This window comes from Vigna unguiculata, chromosome 2, assembly GCF_037176805.1.
Source record: "Vigna unguiculata cultivar grain cowpea cultivar isolate G323 ecotype 2 chromosome 2, ASM3717680v1, whole genome shotgun sequence".
Classification (NCBI taxonomy): Eukaryota; Viridiplantae; Streptophyta; class Magnoliopsida; order Fabales; family Fabaceae; genus Vigna; species Vigna unguiculata.
In genome coordinates this window covers 21,121,590-21,142,195 of record NC_140793.1, presented here as the reverse complement: position 1 = coordinate 21,142,195, position 20,606 = coordinate 21,121,590, and the positions used below count along the sequence as shown (strand labels likewise).

At 34.7% G+C, this 20,606-nt stretch overlaps 1 protein-coding gene across 7 annotated transcripts; it reads left to right on the top strand.

The window, feature by feature from the left end:
• Positions 1 to 382: 382 nt before the first annotated feature.
• Positions 383 to 5,120, top strand: LOC114173892 (uncharacterized). Of its 7 annotated transcripts, none has more exons than XM_028058554.2 (5): positions 383 to 606; positions 2,654 to 2,772; positions 3,192 to 3,874; positions 4,296 to 4,642; positions 4,740 to 5,120. In XM_028058554.2, exons 2-5 carry the CDS (start codon positions 2,763 to 2,765, stop codon positions 4,849 to 4,851), a joined length of 1,152 nt encoding a protein of 383 aa, XP_027914355.2. In that variant the 5' UTR covers positions 383 to 606; positions 2,654 to 2,762; the 3' UTR covers positions 4,852 to 5,120. The 7 variants fall into 7 exon arrangements, with proteins under 7 accessions (XP_027914355.2, XP_027914360.2, XP_027914358.2 ...); XM_028058559.2 differs by having other exon boundaries at positions 3,173 to 3,874; XM_028058557.2 differs by having other exon boundaries at positions 462 to 481.
• Positions 5,121 to 20,606: the final 15,486 nt, after the last annotated feature.

Below are 20,606 nucleotides of genomic sequence, written 5' to 3'. Positions count from 1 at the left end.
AAATGATCAGATTTGATTAATTTATTAAACATTGTTAAAAATATACATTAAATTAAATTTTTAAAGAGAAAACGTTGAAATGCGTTAGTCAACTTGACACGCCAAACATGTGTTGATAACCTTAGATATGATCAGCAATTTGTGATATGCGAACGGGATCGTGCATGCCCACAGCATGTGCGAAATCCTGAACGCAGAGAATCTCCTTTGCGAAATGAAATACTAATAATTTTGAAAAGCCAAAGTTGGTTGGCCATTCGTGAGTGGGGAAGATGAAAATTTGAACCTCTTAATTGGTTAGGTGGGACCCACCAAAGCTAAAGATGGAAAAAACAAAACATAGTCAAAGGAAATAAGAAGAAAAGAAAAAGAGAAAAAGAATGCAGCGTATATATAAAGAGATCGAAAGAGAAGATGAAAACAGAAGCACGTACAGACAGCTCAGTTGGTACGTGAGAGCCAGTTTCAGATTTGGGTTACAGCTAAGTTTTTTTCTTTCTCTCTTTCAAGTGTTGAGTTATTACATATATCACCAGAATCTGAAGAGAGTAATATTTCTGCAACGGAACATGCTTCATCGCTGAGGTGGGGGTGAGGAGAGGAGAGGTGAGTTTCATTTCATACGCAAAAAAATCGTAGTGGGTTGGTTTTGTTTTGTTGTGATTGTTTTTACTTTCATTGTTTTTGGGTTTGTTAAGGTGGAAGTCAAAGGTTCCGTCGTGTTGTGTTCGTTTTTTATTCTGCCCCTTTGCAGTTCGGTCGACGGATCCGAGGCAGCAATGTGGTCGTGTTTATTCTTTTCTAGGCGGTGAGATTTTCTCGGAAAAATTCTGGGTTTGTGGGGAAGTGGGATAGAAAATAAAAGGGGTGATGATGATGGTGATGATAATGGTGAGTGGGGAAAAGGTAGCGAATCTGATAAAGATGGAGTCTTTGGAGAGAAACATTAGTGGGAAATGAAGGACACTGGGAAAAGTGCGAAGGATAAGGAAAGAAAGTAAAGTTGCATATTTTTGGTGTGAAATTAAATTTTGATATGAGGGGAGGGGAAGCGTTAGAGGTGATAATTTAATGCTACAATATACCCTATTGAATTTGGGTATTGGAGGGTAGGGTCGGGGCTTGGTTTTTACTGTTTTTAATGCATTTATTGCAGAAGGAGAAGGTGGAGTGTGTGATGTGTGAAGGGATTAAGAAAGAGAGAGAAAGAAGAAAGAAAGAGAGAGAGTAACGGTTGACCATTATGAATGCTATAATTACAACTCATCCATCATCTCTTAGTACTCTGTGGTTGCTTTTATTATTAGTATTAATTAATTAATTAATTGATTGATTAAATTTTATTACTAGTATATTAGCATATCTCTTCCCTTTTCATCATCCTTAAGCATCCAAGTACATTTACCGACATAAGGAAACTCTTTCTTCTTCGCCAGTTTTGGGCTTTGGTAAATTCTTTCTGTTCTGATTTCATCTCAGCCCTATGATTGTCTCTCTTCCACTGTCTGACTTGCATGTTTTTTGTTCAACCAATTTTGTTTCAGTTTTGTAACCAAAAGATTATTTTATACCTTCTGGTTCTGAATGCTGCCATTTTGTTTTATTTTTAAACACTTTAATCTGCAGGTGGAGTTGGAATTTTCTCTGAAATTGTCTGTTCTGAAGTTTTTGATAAAATGGTTTTTTGCTGGCAAATCCTTTTATATTTTAATAAGGGAATAGCTTTTTAGCCCTTGACTATTTTATGGGGATAGGAAGGTTTTGGGATCTGAGATAGATCTCTATCGTTTTGACCATGTTCCCTGATTTCCTTCATGCGATTCCTGTGTAAGTTTTCACTCTTCTGCTGTTTTTTTCACTGTACCATATTCTGGTTTTCTAAACTTGTTTATTCTTATGAGTCAGATCTTAATCAGGGCTAGAGGACAAAGTATTGGTAGGGATTTTGTAGGGAGTCATCTTGTTGTGTAGGCCTTTTGATTTAAAATTTCGGTTTGTAATTTTGTAGTTGAAAACTTTCGAAAAAGTTTGAGATTTTTAAACTTTTTTCTTGTCCTATTATACCTTCTGTACCTTCCTTGGATTCTACTTAGGCGAAATCTTTTACTTATAAAAAGAAAAGGTAGCAAACTGGTACTTGCTTTTTAGTACTTAAATATTATGATATATATGTAATTTACATCTTCTCTGGATATTAAAAGCTTAATATAGAAAATGGTCCCCAGTTTTTCCGCCTTAATCTAAACCTTTCTTCTTAGAAATATTGGTAAAATTCTTCATTTTTTCTTTCTCATTCTTTCTGCTTTATTTTATGATTGATGACTAGAGCTAGAGTTGGATTCTGTAACAATTTCTTCTTTGTTTGGGAATCAGGTATATGTGGTAATAGTGACATAATCCTTTGTTCTTTTATACTGCAATCCAAATAAATATTTTATGATTTCTTATGATTAGAGAATTGCTCTTTCTTTCTCTCTTTTTTGCTTTTTCTTCTTTTTTTATCCTTTGGAACAGTAGAGAAGAATCTTGTTATTGAAATTTGGCTTTGAGTGCTTCTATAGATCATCGAATCCATTACTGCTTCTTGTTTTCATTATATGGAGTTAATTTAGTTACGTGCTAACCCATCATTGTTATTTTTGCTGATTTTCAGATCTCTGAAGAACAGTGCAATCAGACTAGTCTTTTTGGTTGAAAATATTCAAAGAACAACCTGCGACTGTTGATGAAAATTTCCCCATGAATCTCTACCTGTCTGCACCATGAAATTAGGTGACATACTGTTTATAAATGGTCTCAGCAATTGGTTGTTTTACTTTATCTTACTGACCTTTTACTTGGTCTCTGCAATTAGAGTATAGGTTTGGTTTACCATTTGTGTTTTATCAAGATTGTGACCCCTCATATGAGGCTCACATACATGTAATTTAAATTTGTTGGGTCATGATTCTGAATTCTAGTTCAGGGTGTTTTGTTTCTTGATCTGTTTGTTGAATGTGGGTTAAGGATGGTTCTTACTAGTTCTTTAAAGCAATTATGTAACTATTCTAAACTCCTCTTTTCCTTATGATTTACTTAGTTTTAAATGGTAAGCTTTTATCATCAATCTGTTTACCAAATGTTATAATCAATTTCCTTACTTTGAAATTCTAGTCTAATTAATTTTTGCCAGTATCTTGATGAATGTGCAGAAGGAAAAGTGGCTTTTCGGCATTCAAATATTGGTCTTGAGCCTGAATCTGAGTCGTTTGTGTTTATTGACGACGATCGAATTTCTGATGGATACAAATTACCGAGCCAGAAACTGAAGGAATATGAGAATGAACAAGGTTTAGATTCATTACAATATGACATGGAGTCAGTTGATTGTGAAAAAAATGAATATGAAGCAAAGGTAAAGGATTTGGTTGAGCCAGTATCTCACTTTAATCCTAGAGAAGGAGAAGAGTTGCATAGGAATTCTGTGGATGTTTACATGGTCAAAACTGTTACAGAATGTGAACCACATCCAGAAGTGTGTTACAATGAGAGTAATTATCATGTTGTGAAGGATATATGCATCGATGAGGGAGTCCTTAAGAAGGATAATGTGGTGTTTGTGACTCCTCTCGACGAAAAGTCGCACGATTTCTTCCCTTTCGAGAGTTGTGAAACTAAAGAAAAACAGAAAGACAACACCAGTATCAATGTACTAAGCCTAACACCAACAGAGGAGTCTGATAAGGTTTCTGCTAATCATAATCAGCACAAGGATTTGATGCTCACTGACGTTTCTGGTGATGTCAACAAAGAGACACCTTCACTGGGAGGCAAGGTTTTGTTGCAAGACTTACTCACTGAGGACTCTGCATCTTCTGATGACAAGGGTGAACAGGTATTTGATGTGTTCTTCGTATTTTGTTTGGAAATATATGTTAATTGTTCTTTTCGAGGGATTGAGTTTGGCATGTCAATTAAGCTTTTAAGATTGCTACTTGTTTGATTAGATACAGCATTGAAGAGTCCAGATTCTCTATATGGGTTTTTTGGTGCTGTCTTCTGCTTTATTTTCAAAATTCATTGATGTTGGTACTTAAAATTTTTTTTTAATATATTTTAAAACATTAAAATAAGTGTCATTTTAAAAATACAGCAAAGAATCAGTACAGAAAAACACAGCAGAGAATCCAAATTCAGCATTGAATGTGTTCGTAGAGTCACTAGTTAAGCTCACAAGTTTGATATTTTCTGTGATCAAAACTGAAGGTTTTGGAAAAGAGAAATTTCAGAAAATGACAAATGTGTTATATGTGCAGATGGAGCCTGAAGCAATGTTGAGTAGCCCTTCTTTGTCAGTGGCAGATGGTGAATCAAAGAAAGACAACAAGCCTCAAGAGCCTGCAGATTGTGGTAAAGAAGAATGCAGCCAAGCTGGGAGTTGTAAATGTGCTGAAATTCATCATACAAGCAGGCCAATAGAATGGAAGAGCGATGATCAGTCAGTGACTAGCCTCATTCGTCACAGCTTAGGCGAGTCAAGTTTCTCTGCCGTCGGTCCGGTGTCAGGTCGAATAAGTTACTCAGGGCCGGTACCTTACTCCGGCAGCATCTCCCTCCGGTCAGATAGCAGCACGACTAGCACGCGATCCTTTGCATTTCCAATGTATAGTGCTAGAAAACTTGTTGAGTTGACACTTTTGCATTGGCCCTTTTGGTAAGAAATCCATAACTGATAAGCTGATTTTGTTTTTGTTGTGCAGAATTCAATCTGAATGGAATAGCAGCCCTGTTAGGATGGCGAAGGCTGACCGGAGGCATCACCGGAAGCAGCGGTGCTGCTGGACGGGTGGCTTTCTTTGCTGTAAATTCTGAGAGATTAGTTTCCTTTTGAATAGGTTCTAAAGATTCTGATATATCATTTAAATTCTACATGAGTTTCATGCTTATACATCATCACCCTAGCTGTTGAGTAGTGTGCAGTAGGTTTAGAATGGCCAGCCAATGCTCCTGAATGTTTGCAGGCAAACAAAGTAGTCTTTTTAGCTCAGCTTGCTTATGCTTCTCTCCTTTTTTTTTCTCTTTTCCTATACATGGTTTCATTGATTTTTTTATTTTATTTCTATTACAAACAATTCGCAGTACATATTAGCTTTTCATCTTTTCATGTATAACTGCAAGCTTTTGAGTTAGAAGGTGGTTAGTTTAATCATTGAAGCCTTCTTGATTTGGATATGAATCTACTTCAAAATGTTGCCCATGTTCTTTTCACCTCTAATGCTATCCAATTATGGAATTGAGAATGGAGAATTTTCCTTTGAATGTGTCGTATGTATTATTTAAATCTAAATTCCTTAACCAATGTTCCAAGGAACTGGTTGGCAGGATCTTTTTATAGCCAAAATTTGCCGATATAACTGGAAATAGAGGATTGAGCCTTAATGTACACTTGTTTTCCGAGAAAATATGGAAAGTATATAGAATAAGTAATTTTGCTATATATAAGCGAGAAGCCATTTTGAAGTGAGAATAGCTTAGAAATTTGGGTAAGTATTTTTGGAAACAATTTGTCATGTTTTGCAAAAAATTATTCAATGCGAGTTTCCATTAAATTAATTTTCTGAACTTTGAGAATTTAACTATTTGTAGTTAAAATATAAAAAAAAATAGTGAAGAATAACTTTATTAAATTGATTAATGTAGTAATAAATTAAATTTTTTAATGAAAATTATGTGAATATGTCTAGTTATATTTTTTACCAATCGAATATATTTTAGTCATTCTTAGAAATTTATAATTTTAAGGATGTGATTATAGAAACTATATTGTTCCTGTATGAAAACACTTCCTTGTGCACCAAAACAATTCCTTTCATTAATAGTTAGAACAATATGGCAGAAGTACAACTTCATTCTTGGCAATTGCTTTCTCTGAATGATTTAGTTTAGTTTAGATAATTAAACCATTTTTTAATATCTTCATATTGAATCGAGTACAAAATTTCCTCTTCAGTTCAAGCATTAAGCATAAAACTAAATCAAATGGAAAATAAAAACATTTGAATTCCAACAAAAGAAAGTTTAGGTAGTCATGATATGATTACGATATTACAATGAATTCAGCAACTAGAAATAACACGGTGCTTACAATATGGAACTATATCTGATATAGCTTTTCTATAAAAGCTTTGCACTAAACATTGGCTTGCTTAGCTTAACAAATGGTGTTTCCTTATGTGTAAGGTTTCTTTAAGTGTTGACCCTCACCTAGCTTCAATTTTCTTTCAACGAGAATTTCTTCCTAAGCTCAACGACTCTCATTTCACCCAATTGTGAGGGTAAGAATATGAACCTATTTTACAACTCTCAATTTGCTCAGCTCTAGCTTCTTACGCTCAACGATTTCAATTGTTCCTTATCTTTCTTTTCTATAGCAAAACATCCATTTAATTCAATAATTACCAATAACTTCTCTTCATACACTCATCATATACTTCTAAGTTGATAAGGGTTTGATCTACTAAAAGTTTACCCAATTTGTTCATATTAAGTGTCTAAGTTAGAAGTAAAAAACAAGTAAATTGGACACATATCAATTTTTTTTACATTTGGTATATGAAAAACGAGTAACAATAACTTGTCTTACATAAGACTTATGAACTATTTTGTCTTGACCGTTTCAACTAATTATGGATTTGTGGGCAAGTCTAAACATGTGAAAAAAAGTTCAACAAGATCGTTACCAACTTTTTATCCCAAATTTAGATCTTTCCTAAATAAAAAGGAATTTACTACAAGTAGAATGATAATAAATAAATAAAATAAATATTAAGGACTTTTGTTTATGGTAAGAAAATAAGGAAATACATTGTGCAAAAAAAGAAGAAGAAGAGATATTAAAGTAAAATAAGAAATAAAATTTAGACTTATACTTCCAACAATATAAGTATAAATAAACACAAATAATTCATAAGTAATGGCTAAGCAATTTGATTATTGAACCTATCTATAAATTTATCAACTTTCAATGCAAAGTATGATAGATTCATATATAATGGGATGGTCTAGTTCAACATATATCATAGATTCATAAATAGGTTCATATGCATCTTAGTTTAGATACATAGGCTTAGGAGTCAAGTTTGTAGTCTAGTTTAAAAATCATTATGAAGAGTTTTAGTGTGACTAACATTAATTTGGAGATTTTTTAGTATAATGCAGATAAAAGAATCAAGGATAGCATTCAAAAGATCAGAGAAAGCCACGGGAGAATCTGAATCAACCAAAAATGCATGAAAATGCTACATAGTTGACTTTTTGCTGAAGAGTTGACCAAAGGGTTGACTTAGAGTTGACTTTTTTAATTTCACATCCAATTTACATGGCACTTGTGGGAAAAGCTTAAGAACGATCATTTACATTTGTTCTTACCTTGAAAGGGCTGAGAAATGATCAAAAGCTGCATGGAAATTCTAATTCTAAGTTTTGCTTGTGTAGTTCACTAATGTAGCTTTAGTTTGCACCATAGCTTTGGGTTGTGAATTCTAACTTGTTCCTTTAGTTGTGAATGTAGTAATGGGAAATTTTCGAGATACTAGAAGTTAATCTAGTCCAAGAAGGTTTTCAAGATGAAGGGTTGAAAGGAACCAAAAGCTACCTTTGAAGGATGCACGTGAAAGGCTTGGGATTGGAAGTAAAGATGAGTTGTCAAGAACCAACAATCTGTGATTCTTGTTGTAGAAGGTTAAGGACTTCCAATGGAAACAAGGATACACCTTAAGTAACCTGTTCCAAGGAGTGGCTGCAGTGGGACTACTTGTTACCTAGGTGGCTGATTAGAAGTAGTGAGTTAGTTAGTGTTAGGAACAAACTTTGGTAGTTAATTTAACCTGTAATAAGCAGTTCTAATTTCTGAACAAAATTTATACACCATATACTAATGGGGAACAATAGACACAATCCATTCACTCATTCTGAACACCCACATAGTCACGATACACACCATCACATAACCACTTTTCTCTCATTTTCTCTTCTCTATAATCGTTGTTCCATGGAGTGGTTGTAGTGGGACTACTTGTTACCTAGGTGGCTGATTAGAAGGAGTGAGTTAGTTAGTGTTAGGAACAAACTTTGGTAGTTAATTTAACCTGTAATAAGCAGTTCTAATTTCTGAAAAAAATTTATACACCATATACTAATAAGGAACAATAGACACAATCCATTCACTCATTCTGAAAACCCACATAGTCACGATACACACCATCACATAACCACTTTTCTCTCATTTTCTCTCCTCTATAATCGTTGTTCGTGTACATTTTTTGAGAGAATCCTTGGATCAATGACTACACAATAAGCATTGGACTAAGGATCTTTTCACTTCTCCATGTTTTGTGAGTTTCATTTCCTTTTTTAATGATTGTACTTATTCTTGCTGTTTGAATCTTCAATTTTAATTTTGTTATCATGTGTTGTTCCATTTTCTAGTTTTCCTTTTTGCCGAAACTGAGTTCATGAGTGAGTTTTTAATGGTTGGGATGCATGATTCAATATATTCTTGGATTTAAAGTGTAAGCATGATGAATTCAAGTAGATGCACATTCATCTAAGTTTTCTCAAATGTCTTTTGAGTAGAATCTTGTGCTTAACCAACCAAAATTAACTCATGCTTCTTAGTTTTGTAGAACACACTTATGTAAGACCCGCGAAATTTAATTAATTAATTAAATAATTAATTAATAAATGCGGAAAAGTACTAGCTCAAATGGTTGAGAGTACTTGATTGTGTGAGAAGACTTGGGTTCAAGTCATATGTATGCCAATTATGTGTTATTTAATTATTATTGTTTTAATAATATGATTGAGCATGTTGATTAATGACATAATGGTCGAATTATATTAGTTAACAAAAAACATGAATTGGCTTAATGGTTATGCATAGATTTGGCATTGGCATGGTTGTGAGTTTAAGCCTTGGAAGAACCCAAACTAAACTTTATTTTTGCTTAATTTAGTTTTGGCTTGAATATGAAAGGGTGGAGAAAACCCTAGTGGAGTGGATAGCGGTGGTTGGAAAAGCAGCCTATAAGTGACCATGAATAGAAATTATAAGCCTTTTAATGATAATTTCGTTTTTGTGTAATTAAGGGTAGTTAACACATCATTAATTGAATTTTTGAGAGAGAAGGAGAGAGTTTTAGTGGTTGATTTCGTTCTACACAATTGGGAGAGTGAGTTCAGAGTGTTTTAATGGTGTGAGAGCGAGCATAAGAGCCAATTGGAGAAAGAACTAAGAAGACATTTGTGTGCAATAGAAGAACCTTGGAAATTCTCAAGTTCAAGCAAGGGAAAACCAGGTTAGGGGAGCTTGAAACGTATTTTGTTATTATTGTATAATGGCATGAACTGTATGATGAATAGATGCATATAAACTGTCTGAAAATCGAGTTTCTGGGATTTTTCCAGAAATCGCCTGGCGGCACAACCCTAGCCGCCAGGCGGCACATATATGTTACACCCAGTTTCTGGGTTTTCGTTGAGCTGCCTGGCGGTGATGAATTTCCGCCAGGCGATACGAGCCTTTTTCATTTCAATCTTTATATTTTTACGTGGCTGGGTAAATTCCACATCGGGAGACAAAGGGTTCCATATATTATTGTAGGTTATTTGGGTGGATTATAGTGTTGAATTACATGAGATGGATGGTTAAAGTGTATGAAATTGCTATGAGATATAGTTAGAGTTGAAATCCTTGGATTTGATTGAATCATGAACAATGAGATGTAAAGTGATGTGGAAAATGATAATGGATGTATTTAGTTTTGAATTTGATTATGATGAGTCAGATTAATGGGAAATTGAGGGGAAACCGAGAGCAAACGAAAACTAGGAAAGAGTTAGGGTTTGCGGGTGCTTGAGTTTCTGGAATGTCTCTAGAATCTTAAGCACCGCTTGGCGGCATGGGTATGGCTGCCAGGCGACGGGCGTTAGACGAGATGCTTGGTGTGTGGACTTGTTGTGGGGGCACTGGGGAAAATGATTTGCGAACCCTTGGAGTGTTAAAAGAAATATAGGATAAATTGGATAGAGATTAGTCTAATAGGTAGAGCATGAAATGGAGAGTGCAAGGATGTTAAGCTAGGGGTGTTAGATGCGAATTTAAGGTTATGATAGTTGAGTCAAGGTGCTAAGTCAGGCAAGATCGGATGACAAGGTAGGTTGTTGTATTAAAGGGCAATGCTAGTGGAAGTGGTCTAAGTTAGAGGTGATGTGCAACGATGGTCCTGGCACAAGAACTATATTCAGGGAAATTTTAGAGGTGCAACGCACTAATTAGAGCAGATGATAAGTTAAGTATCAGTGGATCAATAATGGTAGGTCATGAACTTGCAAGGTGCAAACCAAGGACGTCTAAGCATGGGAAATCTTGATTTCAAGTCTAGAAAGGATTTAGGTACTTTGAAGGCTAAATATAAATATTAAATTCAACGTAATTCACTTAGTGAGGTTGCTTGTGAGATTTTGACAACCAACAGAGCATGTGCAACTTGAACTGGGTGCCTAGAAAACCCGAACTGCATAGTTACTGGTGCGTCGTCGCCTGGCGACCGGAGGGGCTCCGCCAGGCGATAAATGTAGAACTAGGGGTGACTGGGAGAGTTTGGCGCCTGGCGGTAGTGTGGTCTCCGTCAGGCGGTAGGTGTAGCGACAGCGGTGCAGAGGCGCTAGGCGCCTGGCAGTATACGTCCCCCACCAGGCGGTCTAGAAGCTGGCAGCGCCTAGCGGTACATGTCCCCCGCCAAGCGATTTTATTGTTGCAGCCTTAGGTTTCTGGATTTCTGAATGCGTGATCTATAAGGATTTTGGTGATGCTTCAAAGGTGGGATTGCTGGTGTTCCTTGAGTTGAGCTCAGAACGTATCCTTTGAGTTGAGCTCGGGATAGAGGTTAAGCACGTGGCATTTCTCGAGTTGAGCTCAGAATGGCATCCCTCGAGTTGAGCTCGGGATGGCGGATGAACACGAGGAACCCTTGAGTTGAGCTCGGGTTGGCGAGTGTTGCCGGTGTGAGTGTGCTGGTTGTTGCCAATACGGATGGGTCTAGAGAGATTGCCCTCCTCAGTAGTTAACTGACGAGTTTGGTAGTCTTAGGACGTTGTGAACTATGTTCGTATTTGGGAACTCCACCTGGTGTTGCGGTGTTTGATCCATAGCAATGGTTTCCCGCACGTGCTCTATCGGTTGTGATCGATAGGTATGGCAGCAAGTCACCTAAAGGTTATCACTAGAACAAGTAGTACACGAAAGCCATGGTTGTGGCCATGTCATAGGGACTCAATTGAGGGAATTCATTTAGTGATTGCATGAAATAAATATAAATGATTTATATTTGTATGTAAATGTAGTTATATGATTTATCTGTTAAGCTCACCCTATCTGCTTGTGGTTGGCGATGATCGTGTGCGTGATACACGTGAGCAGATGATGTTGATGCAGGTGGTGCTGGTGAGACTTAGCCACGGAGCGGGGATAGCATGGGAGTCTTGTTATTTATTATGTTTTGGAAATAAATTGTAAACTCTCATGAGATATTTTGGTTACTATTCTAGTTTTAAACACTATGGTTGTTTTAGATTATTTTGAGTTTTATAATTGGAATTTTGGACTATTCATAGATTTAATAAAGTTTTAAATTTCCTGCGTTTTTGGGAAATAATATTTCATTAAATGCAGTTTAATTATACTTCTTTATTTTATTATTTTTAAATCCATAATATCCAGTCAGGATGTTACAACTTACGCATATATTGTTTCATCCAATTTCATCAGTGAATTCCACGTTCTCGTGTTTCTTATATTCATTTTTTTGTTTCTAATCCAACTGTGATGCCATACGTGATGTATTTCACTCATTTCTGACGTAAATTCGTGATTCATGCATTCAATTTTACATTTACTCACTTGACTGCTAATTTCGTTAGTTAAGGTTCATAAATTTGGGAATTTGAGTTTTACTTAATCATTTTGCATGATTCTTGCTTCTATGTTCAATAGAGATCAATTCAAACCATTTTGCATCATAACATTGTTGTTTCATTCATGCTATAACCATCTGTGACGTTGCCCTATACTTTGCACTCGTGAACTATCACATGCATTCATTCCAAATTTCTACATATATTCTCATAATTCCATTTTCAATAGACTCATTCAGTCTAATTAGTGCACTAAGAACATAATAGGATTATATTGTGTATATTTTCAGTGTATTGGTTTACTATGATGCATTAGTTGCTTAGGAATTTCATCAAACACCTTACATGCATCTTAGTTTTCTTAGTAATTTCATCAAACACCTTGTATACATGCATTCTCATACCAATTTCAGTTGGTTTTGGCATTTGTTTTAGTATATTTTAGTAGATTTCCTCTAATTCACAAAAGCTTGTTCAAGAATAATTTAAAATTCAATTGCCTTTCCTAGGATTGGTCATTGGTTGATCACTACACTACATTAGTTCATGAGGAAATCAAGTTTGACTAAATCTTTACATGACTAGAGATTTATCAAGCTTGCAATGATTAATCTAAGGGTTAAATATGTTTTTAGTCCCTAAACTTGGGCACAAAATTAGAATTCTTCTTTATCACAAACTTTGGTAAAAATTGATCTTTAAACTTTAAAAATGAATAATTATAGTTCTTCTAACCTAACTTGGTAAAATATTTTGACGTATTAAACATTTAAGGCTGACGATTGAGTTTTTAAATCATTTGACATATTCTAGCCCAAATGCCACCTTGGAACACTATTTAACACGTAAAACAAAAGTTAACTTCATTGGATTAAAAGGACTATATCAATTAATTTTTAAAGTTTGGAGACTAAAATTTATCAAAATTTGGGATAGAGACGAATTCCAATTTTGTGTTCTAGTTTAGGAATTAAAAGCGACGTAAGTGGTGATGTTGTATTGGTAGTTGTTATTATAGAGATGACAAGGTAATAATGATGAAAATAATAATTATAGTAACAATAGGGGAAAATGGTATACGTTGTCCAAAATAAGCCATTAATGACACCTTTTGAAAATGGTTATTCGAGGACATCAATGAAAAAATACATTGTAGTAATTTTGTAATTAACTTTTACCTTTTGATTATTGGACTTAAAGAATAAAGTCAAGTCATGTCTCCTATAAGAGCTTAGAGAAGTTAGTTTTGATATTGATATTTAAAAAATATGGTGTTGAAGATATAATACTTGTTATAACTTACATTACATGTGTTTGTGAGTGTTGTAGACAAGGTGAACCACAAATGCTTTAGTTTAAATACACAACCTTACCCATAAAACTTGTTTTGAAAGGTTAAAATGTTTTGAAAACGGTTTTAATTTTAGTTTAAACAATTATGTTTTTATATAATCAATTAAATTGTTCTTGATATGTTTGCATAACAAAATAATCGATTATCAGTTTTGATAATGTATTAAAACAGAGAACAGATAAATTACTTTTTAATTGGTCTCTAAGAACAATTAACAAACTTAATCATTGATTATTATGTTGTTGAGTTGTTTCAAAACTAACGAAGAACAAAATAATCAATTAATTATCAATTAAAATAGAGAACGTTTTTCACTTAAATTCACATAATTATGAGAATAATTCATTGAAAACTTAAAATAACTAATTAAATGTATCTCGATCTGTTTCAACATCTTAAAAACTCTATAAATTGAACTTTTCATTCAATATAAAATAACTTTTATCAAACATTACAAAGCTCTATGTTAAATGTTTAGAATGATAGAACTATATTATTTTCACATAATTTCAAGAGTGCATTCAAGAATATTTCAAACTCCCTTAGTTTCTCAAAGAATTAAAAAGGTTGTGTATCAGTATTGAAATTTCACTTGTGGTTGTTTCCAATAAATACTTGGTAACTTCATCTCATTACTAAGTAGTTAGGTTAATACCATATAGTTTCCTCTTGAATTTTCAAGGGTTGTTGGTTGTATTCCTCTTAGTGTGATCAAGGGTAGAATATGTTCCCTTGAGTTTGTCCAGGAGTTGATTTGCTTATTTCCTATCTTGTATACAATTCACATGTGTTGAGTGTTTGTACTTGAAATATAAAGATAGTGGATTTCAATTGTCGTCAGGTTTAGTAACTAAGATTGGATGTAGGATCTATTGTGATCTAAACAAATATAAAATTCTGTGTAACCTTTCTCATCATTTCTTAACCTTTATGTAATGTTCTTGCTGTTTTTATTTTCTTTTGTGGATAATCTTTATCAATCTCGATTCCTCACTTAATTGCATTTATTTATTTTTAATTAAACTTATGTTCAAAGGAGTTTAAAAATGAGTTAATCTTTTCAAGAAAGTTTTACGAAATCAATTCAAAAGAGTTGTAAATAAAAATTCTAGGATTTTTGACAAGAGAACAAGTGAATATCAAAATGACTCAATATACAGATAAAAATAAAGATAAACAAATGTGAAATGATAAAAGACCTTTCATAGAATGATTTTACTAGCCTTTCCCAACTAATTCACTCTTTTATAGGCTAACAATTTACAAAATATTTTTCAAAACAATTATCATTACAACCTTCAAAGCATGAATTTCTATAATTTTACTCTCTTCACCACTTGCATTTCATATGTACTCTTATTCAGAACCTACTAGTCTTGACCTTTGACTTTAGCTGACTTGACTTGACTCGACTTAAGGTCAAGGACTAATAATTGAGTTGGTATTTTCTAGCCTCGTTTCCAATTGTAACTTTTATAACTATTTTTATATAGATCCTAATTTATAAAAGATTTTTCCCAATGTAATTAAATAATGACATCTTGATTTGGTTTATTATTCAAAACAATCATTTGTTAATACCAAACAGTACAAGCAGACCTTATTAGACGAAAGCTCTAAATAGTTTTAATGATAAAAACACACCATAAAGTGATGATAGTAAAATTTGTTATTAATATAACATATTTAATTTTGTAAATAAAGGCTCTTAAGTTAATGCACTTTTGTTTGTCTAGTGTTAATAAAAAACTAAACAATTACATGATTGGTACGATCCTATACATGAAAGGGTACGATCATTTTTTTAATTTGATTCTTTCCATACACAAAAATAAAGAAAATCAGAGAAGAACGCAGAAAAAAGACAATGATGGAGACGCCACAATCAAGCAGATTGATGAGTAAATGAATATTTGTCACAAAAATCTCAATCTTAGATAAGAACCCATGTTCTATAACAAGAACCAAGAGAATCCCTTCCCAATGAATTCAAAAATGATATAATGACTATCAAAAGTGTTTACATATGTTTTTGGTGCAAGTATATATAAACCACAAGTGTTTAAGTAACCCTAGAAACCCAAAAGAAAGCCCAAATACATTGGGCCTAAAAAAATCTCAATCTTTTATAAGAACAATTGTTCTATGACAAGAACCAATATAATCCTCTCTCAATGAATTCAAAATTCATATAATGACTAACCCTAGAAACCCAAAAGATAGCCCAAAGACATTAAGCCGCAAAAATAACTCGAAAAACGCAGTCTAAAAATGCGAACTCTCACCTAACGAGTGAGGGTGCTCGCCTACCAACAGAAGTTAGAAACAAAATCCCTCGCCTAGCGGACCAAGTCTTTCAACGAGCTTACAAATATAAAGGAAAAGTTACAAACACTTTTTAAGTGCCAAATTATTGTTCAAGTGTGCTGCAAACCATGTTCTTCATTTTCTATGAGTTGCAAGCTTCATGGAGCATCATGAGCTTCAAGGAGATTTATTCTTCCAAGATTTTGGCACTTGAACTTGTCACAAGTCCTTTGCTTGTAATGGCTCCTCCTGAAGTTCTTCTTGTAATGGATCATGAGATGGTCATCTATCAAGGACCTTGTATGTTAACTATTGTCTAATGCCTCTGAGGTCTATTGTAAAGGAATTGAATATGTTTATACAATATGATTTTAAATCAAGATAAATAAAATTTCTTTGGACAATTAGTATGTTTATACAATATGATTTTAAATCAAGATAAATAAGAGATAGTCATCTGTCATTCCCTCTTTCTTGAAGAGAAATTTTCCTCAAATTTGTACCTACATCAGATGGAGACAAGTCATAAATATTGAAACTAGAATTTATTCCATAATCTTAAGGTAAATAAACAATGTTAGCATTATCATTAAATATCTTAAGAATTTGAAATGGTCCATTTCCCCTCGGTAAGAGTTTAGATTTCATTTTGGAAGGAAACTTCTCCTTCCTAAAGTGAACCTACACCTAATCTCCGGATTCAAACTTGTTTTTTCTCCCTTGGTTAGCCTTAGAAGCCAACATCTCCATCTTCTTTTCTATTTTTGCCTTATCTTCCTTATGGAAGTTCCTAAAAAAAGTAGTTTTGGCAAGACCATCTCTTTCAGTTATAGAATCAACATTAGGCAAAGGAAAAAAATCTATGGGAGTTAGAGGATTGAAACCATAAATTACCTCAAATGGAGACATATGAGTAGTAGAATGAAATACCTTATTATAAGCAAACTCCATATGCAGTAACCAATCCTCCCATTCTCAAATTCTTATTTACAAATCATCTAACGAGTTGAGAAAAAGTTTTATTTACCTCTTCAGTTTGTCCATCCATTTGAGGATGACAAGTTGTAGAGAAGAAAAGCTTTATATCTAACTACGTCACAACACTTTCCAAAAGTGGATAACAAACTTCACAATTCTATTTAACACAATGCTCCTTGGAATGTCATGTAGTCTCACCACTTCCTTGAAAACTAAGTTGGCCATATAGTTGGCATCATCACTCTTGTGGCAAGGAATGAAGTGGGTCATCTTTGAGAACCTATCAACCACCATAAAAACATAATTTTTTCCTCCTTTGGACCTTATAATGATGTGTTGTTGATGGCTTTGCAGTCAATGCACATCCTCCATGATCCATCCTTCTTAGGAACAAGGATGACAGACATAGCACATGGGTTCAAACTCTCCCTAACCCATCCTTTCTCCATGACTTGTCTTCACTTTCTTTTGTATTTCTTTAGTCTCTTCCAGATTGCTCCTATAGGTTGGCCTATTAGGAAGGGATACATTTCCTTTTAATCAAGAAAAAGTACTTGTTTGTTAGGCCATCATGTGTCATCTTCTATCATATTGCCATGACCTCCCCAACAACAAGTACTCGCCTCTATAGGTACACACCACACACCACCACATTTACGTACTTCCCTATAGAGAAAGCAATATTCTCTTTCTTATCCACCATCAACTTTTCATCTTCACTCAACCACTACAATGCATAAGGACTAGGGTGTATAGATGTTTCCAACCCAAGCTCCTTCGTTAGTCTTCTACTTGCTACATTTGTACAACTTCCTCAATCAATGATGAGTGAGCACACATTTCCCATAATTAAACATCTAGAATGGAAAATATTCCTGCTTTGGGTCTGATCCTCCTCCCTACTCACACTTCCCAACAACATCCTAACCATTAAGAGATCTCCCTCCAAAGGTGGTACTTCACACCTCTTTTCCTCCTCTTCACTACTAGATGGATTAGAAGACTCACTAGATGATAACTCGCTAATGGTCTCCCCACTTTTCAACAACACCATAGTTCGCTTGTTAGGACATCGAGATACTATATGTCCCTTTTCCAAACATTTAAAACATTTGATTGAACTAGAATGTGAAGAAGAAAATGTAGTAGGTTGAGAAGTTATTTTAGCACTTGAATACTCCTTTTCCTTAGGTTTAGTAGTGATAGAAGTAGCTTCCTCCATTTTAAAGTTCTCCTCATCCATCCATAAGGTGGATGATTTCTTGTAGGAGCTCCTTCTCTTGAGCTGTTGGTCCATCTTGGTTGCTTGGTGAATGAGATCCTCCAAAGTTTCATAATGGTGCATCTTCACTACATCTTAAATCTCCCTATTCAATCCATTCAAAAATCTAACCATTGTAGCCAAAGGTGTTTCCTCCACTTCCACTTTCATCAAGGTGACCTCCATCTCTTGAACATACTCTTCAACACTCTTATTCTCTTGTGTAATTCCTTGTAGCTTCTTGAAGATCTCCTTTTTATAATAAGGAGTTATTCTTTGATTTGCCTAATGTCACTTAAAAACTATCTTATTGATACTATCTATATCATATAGGCCTGATGAGGCCGAATACTCCCCAGCTAAGGCAAACAAGCGTAAAACCAAAACTTTGCAAACATAGCCTACAATTAAAAAAGTCGGTTAGTATATGGCTACTAACTACTCCCAAAGCCAGGAACTCACACTAGCAGTGGATCATAAGATAATAATCACAATAAACCATACAAAGAACCGACAACCTAGTGCCCCCTCTCCTCCAAGAGCAGGCTACATATCAACCACTTCAAGCAAACTCAAGGCGACTACTTAACATAAAGATCAATAACTATGAGAAGTAAGCAAATATATTGACAAAACAACGTGGTGACAGACCAATATGTAGGCGTGCAATTCCCATCTCAACATTTTTTAACTTAGTCAAATTCGAGTACACCTTTGACGAAGTTCATAGCAGCATCTAGGCCTACAATGACGGGTTGAAGCCCAAGTGACCTCAATTAGAGGCCCTAAGGCCCAAACCCCAACAACAAAGGCGACTAAAGGTAAGTAAAACAGATAATACAAATAGTATATATATATAGGCAGACCCAGATGATTAGAGGTACATAATTCATTAATCACTAATCTTTAAGATTTAACCCTGACAAAGCTTTGTGTTGACTTGAGCGTTAGAGCCCCTTTTTGCAGGTACCCTCACTTGTGACAAAAGAAAGACAAATACCTCATAAGCAACCAAGATTGAGGATATAAAAACCAATACTTCATAAGCTCTATGTTGAGTTGAGCGTTTGAGCTCCTTTTTGTAGGTACTCCCCGCTTGTGACAAAAGAAGGATGAATACTTCATAAGCAACCAAGATTGAGGATTTAGGAACCCATTGTCAAGTTCAGAGATCTTGGCAAGGAACCCCTTGGCAAGGTTCAGAGATCTTCCTTATAGTCAGAGTAGACTACTTCACAAAAAGGATTGAAGCTCAACCGCTAGCAATGATCAAGGCCCAACAAGTAAAACAATTTGTTTGGAAGATTATGATATGTTGATATGGGGTACCACACACGATTGTCATGGACAATGGGTGCAAATTCATCAACAAAGAGTTAGCTAAATTCTATTCAAGTCTTAGTATCAAGCAGATCACCAATTCTATCAAATAGCTGCAATGCAATGGCTAAGCAGAAGCTGCCAATAAAGTTATTCTGATAGAACACTAAAAATGGTTAGACTCCCCAAAAGGAAAGTGACCAAAAGAATTATTGGAAATCTTGTGGGCTTACTGGTGTACATCCCAATCATCGATCCATGAATCCTATTTTAGTTTGGTATAACATACAAAAGCTATGATACCAGTGGAGATAGGAGAGCCTTCGGTGCAAAGGCAAACTTATGACGATGACCAAATCATGAAAGCCTCAATACAAGCCTAGACCTCCTTATTGAGCTATGAGAAAAAGCGCAGATCAGGGATATGGCCGCCAAGTAGAGGGTAGCAAGAAAATATAATTCCAAGCTCCAATCGTGCACTTTTGTAAAAAGAGACCTGGTATGGCACATGGCCAACAATGCAAGGAAGAAGGACGGCAAGTTCTTTACTAATTAGGAAGGACCATTCAGAGTACGAGAAGATGTCGATAAGGGAAGGTATCAGTTGGAACGTTTATCCGGAGAACCCATACCAAATACATGGAAGGTGACACATTTGAAGTTTTACTTTAGTTAAATTATCCGACAGAATAGTTGAACTACTTGTAAAGATTGAACTATTTGTAACCCTTTTTCCCTTACCTGGTCTTTTATCCTTAAAGAGGGTTTTGACCAAGAAGGTTTTAACGAGGCACCCCTATCAGTGAATAAGGGTTTTTTATACATACTACAAAATTCCTTGTCATTACTTTTATATATTACTTCTTTATGTGTTCCCTGCCGCCAACCTAGGCGGTCCTAGTTGAACAAACATTCATCACACATTCCATGTCGCCTACCTAGGCGATTCTGGTTAAACAAACATTCATCATATGTTCCCTATCGCCTTTCTAGGAAGTCCTGATTAAATAAACAAATTTGTTATATGTTCCCTATAGCCTACCTAGGCGGTCCTAGTTGAAAAAAATCACCATGCATTTCTTGTCGCCTACCAAGTCGATTATAGTTGAACAAACAAATTCATTACACGCTCTCCATCGAATAACAAAGTGATCCAGGTCGAGCAACAACATTCATTATGTGTTACTTAGGCGGTCCTAATTTACAAAAAAATTTACAACTTCAAGCAACACACATAAAGTAAAGATCATCCCAACTGCATATCAATAAAGCATATAAAGCAACAACAAGACAAATAGCACGCACTAGACCAGATTAATAAATTACATAGTCATATAGTACTAACAACCATCATAGGTACCGATTGAGCTACAAAACAAAAGGTCATCGCAATTCTTAGCCAAATCCAAAAAATTAAGTACAAATGAAAAGATA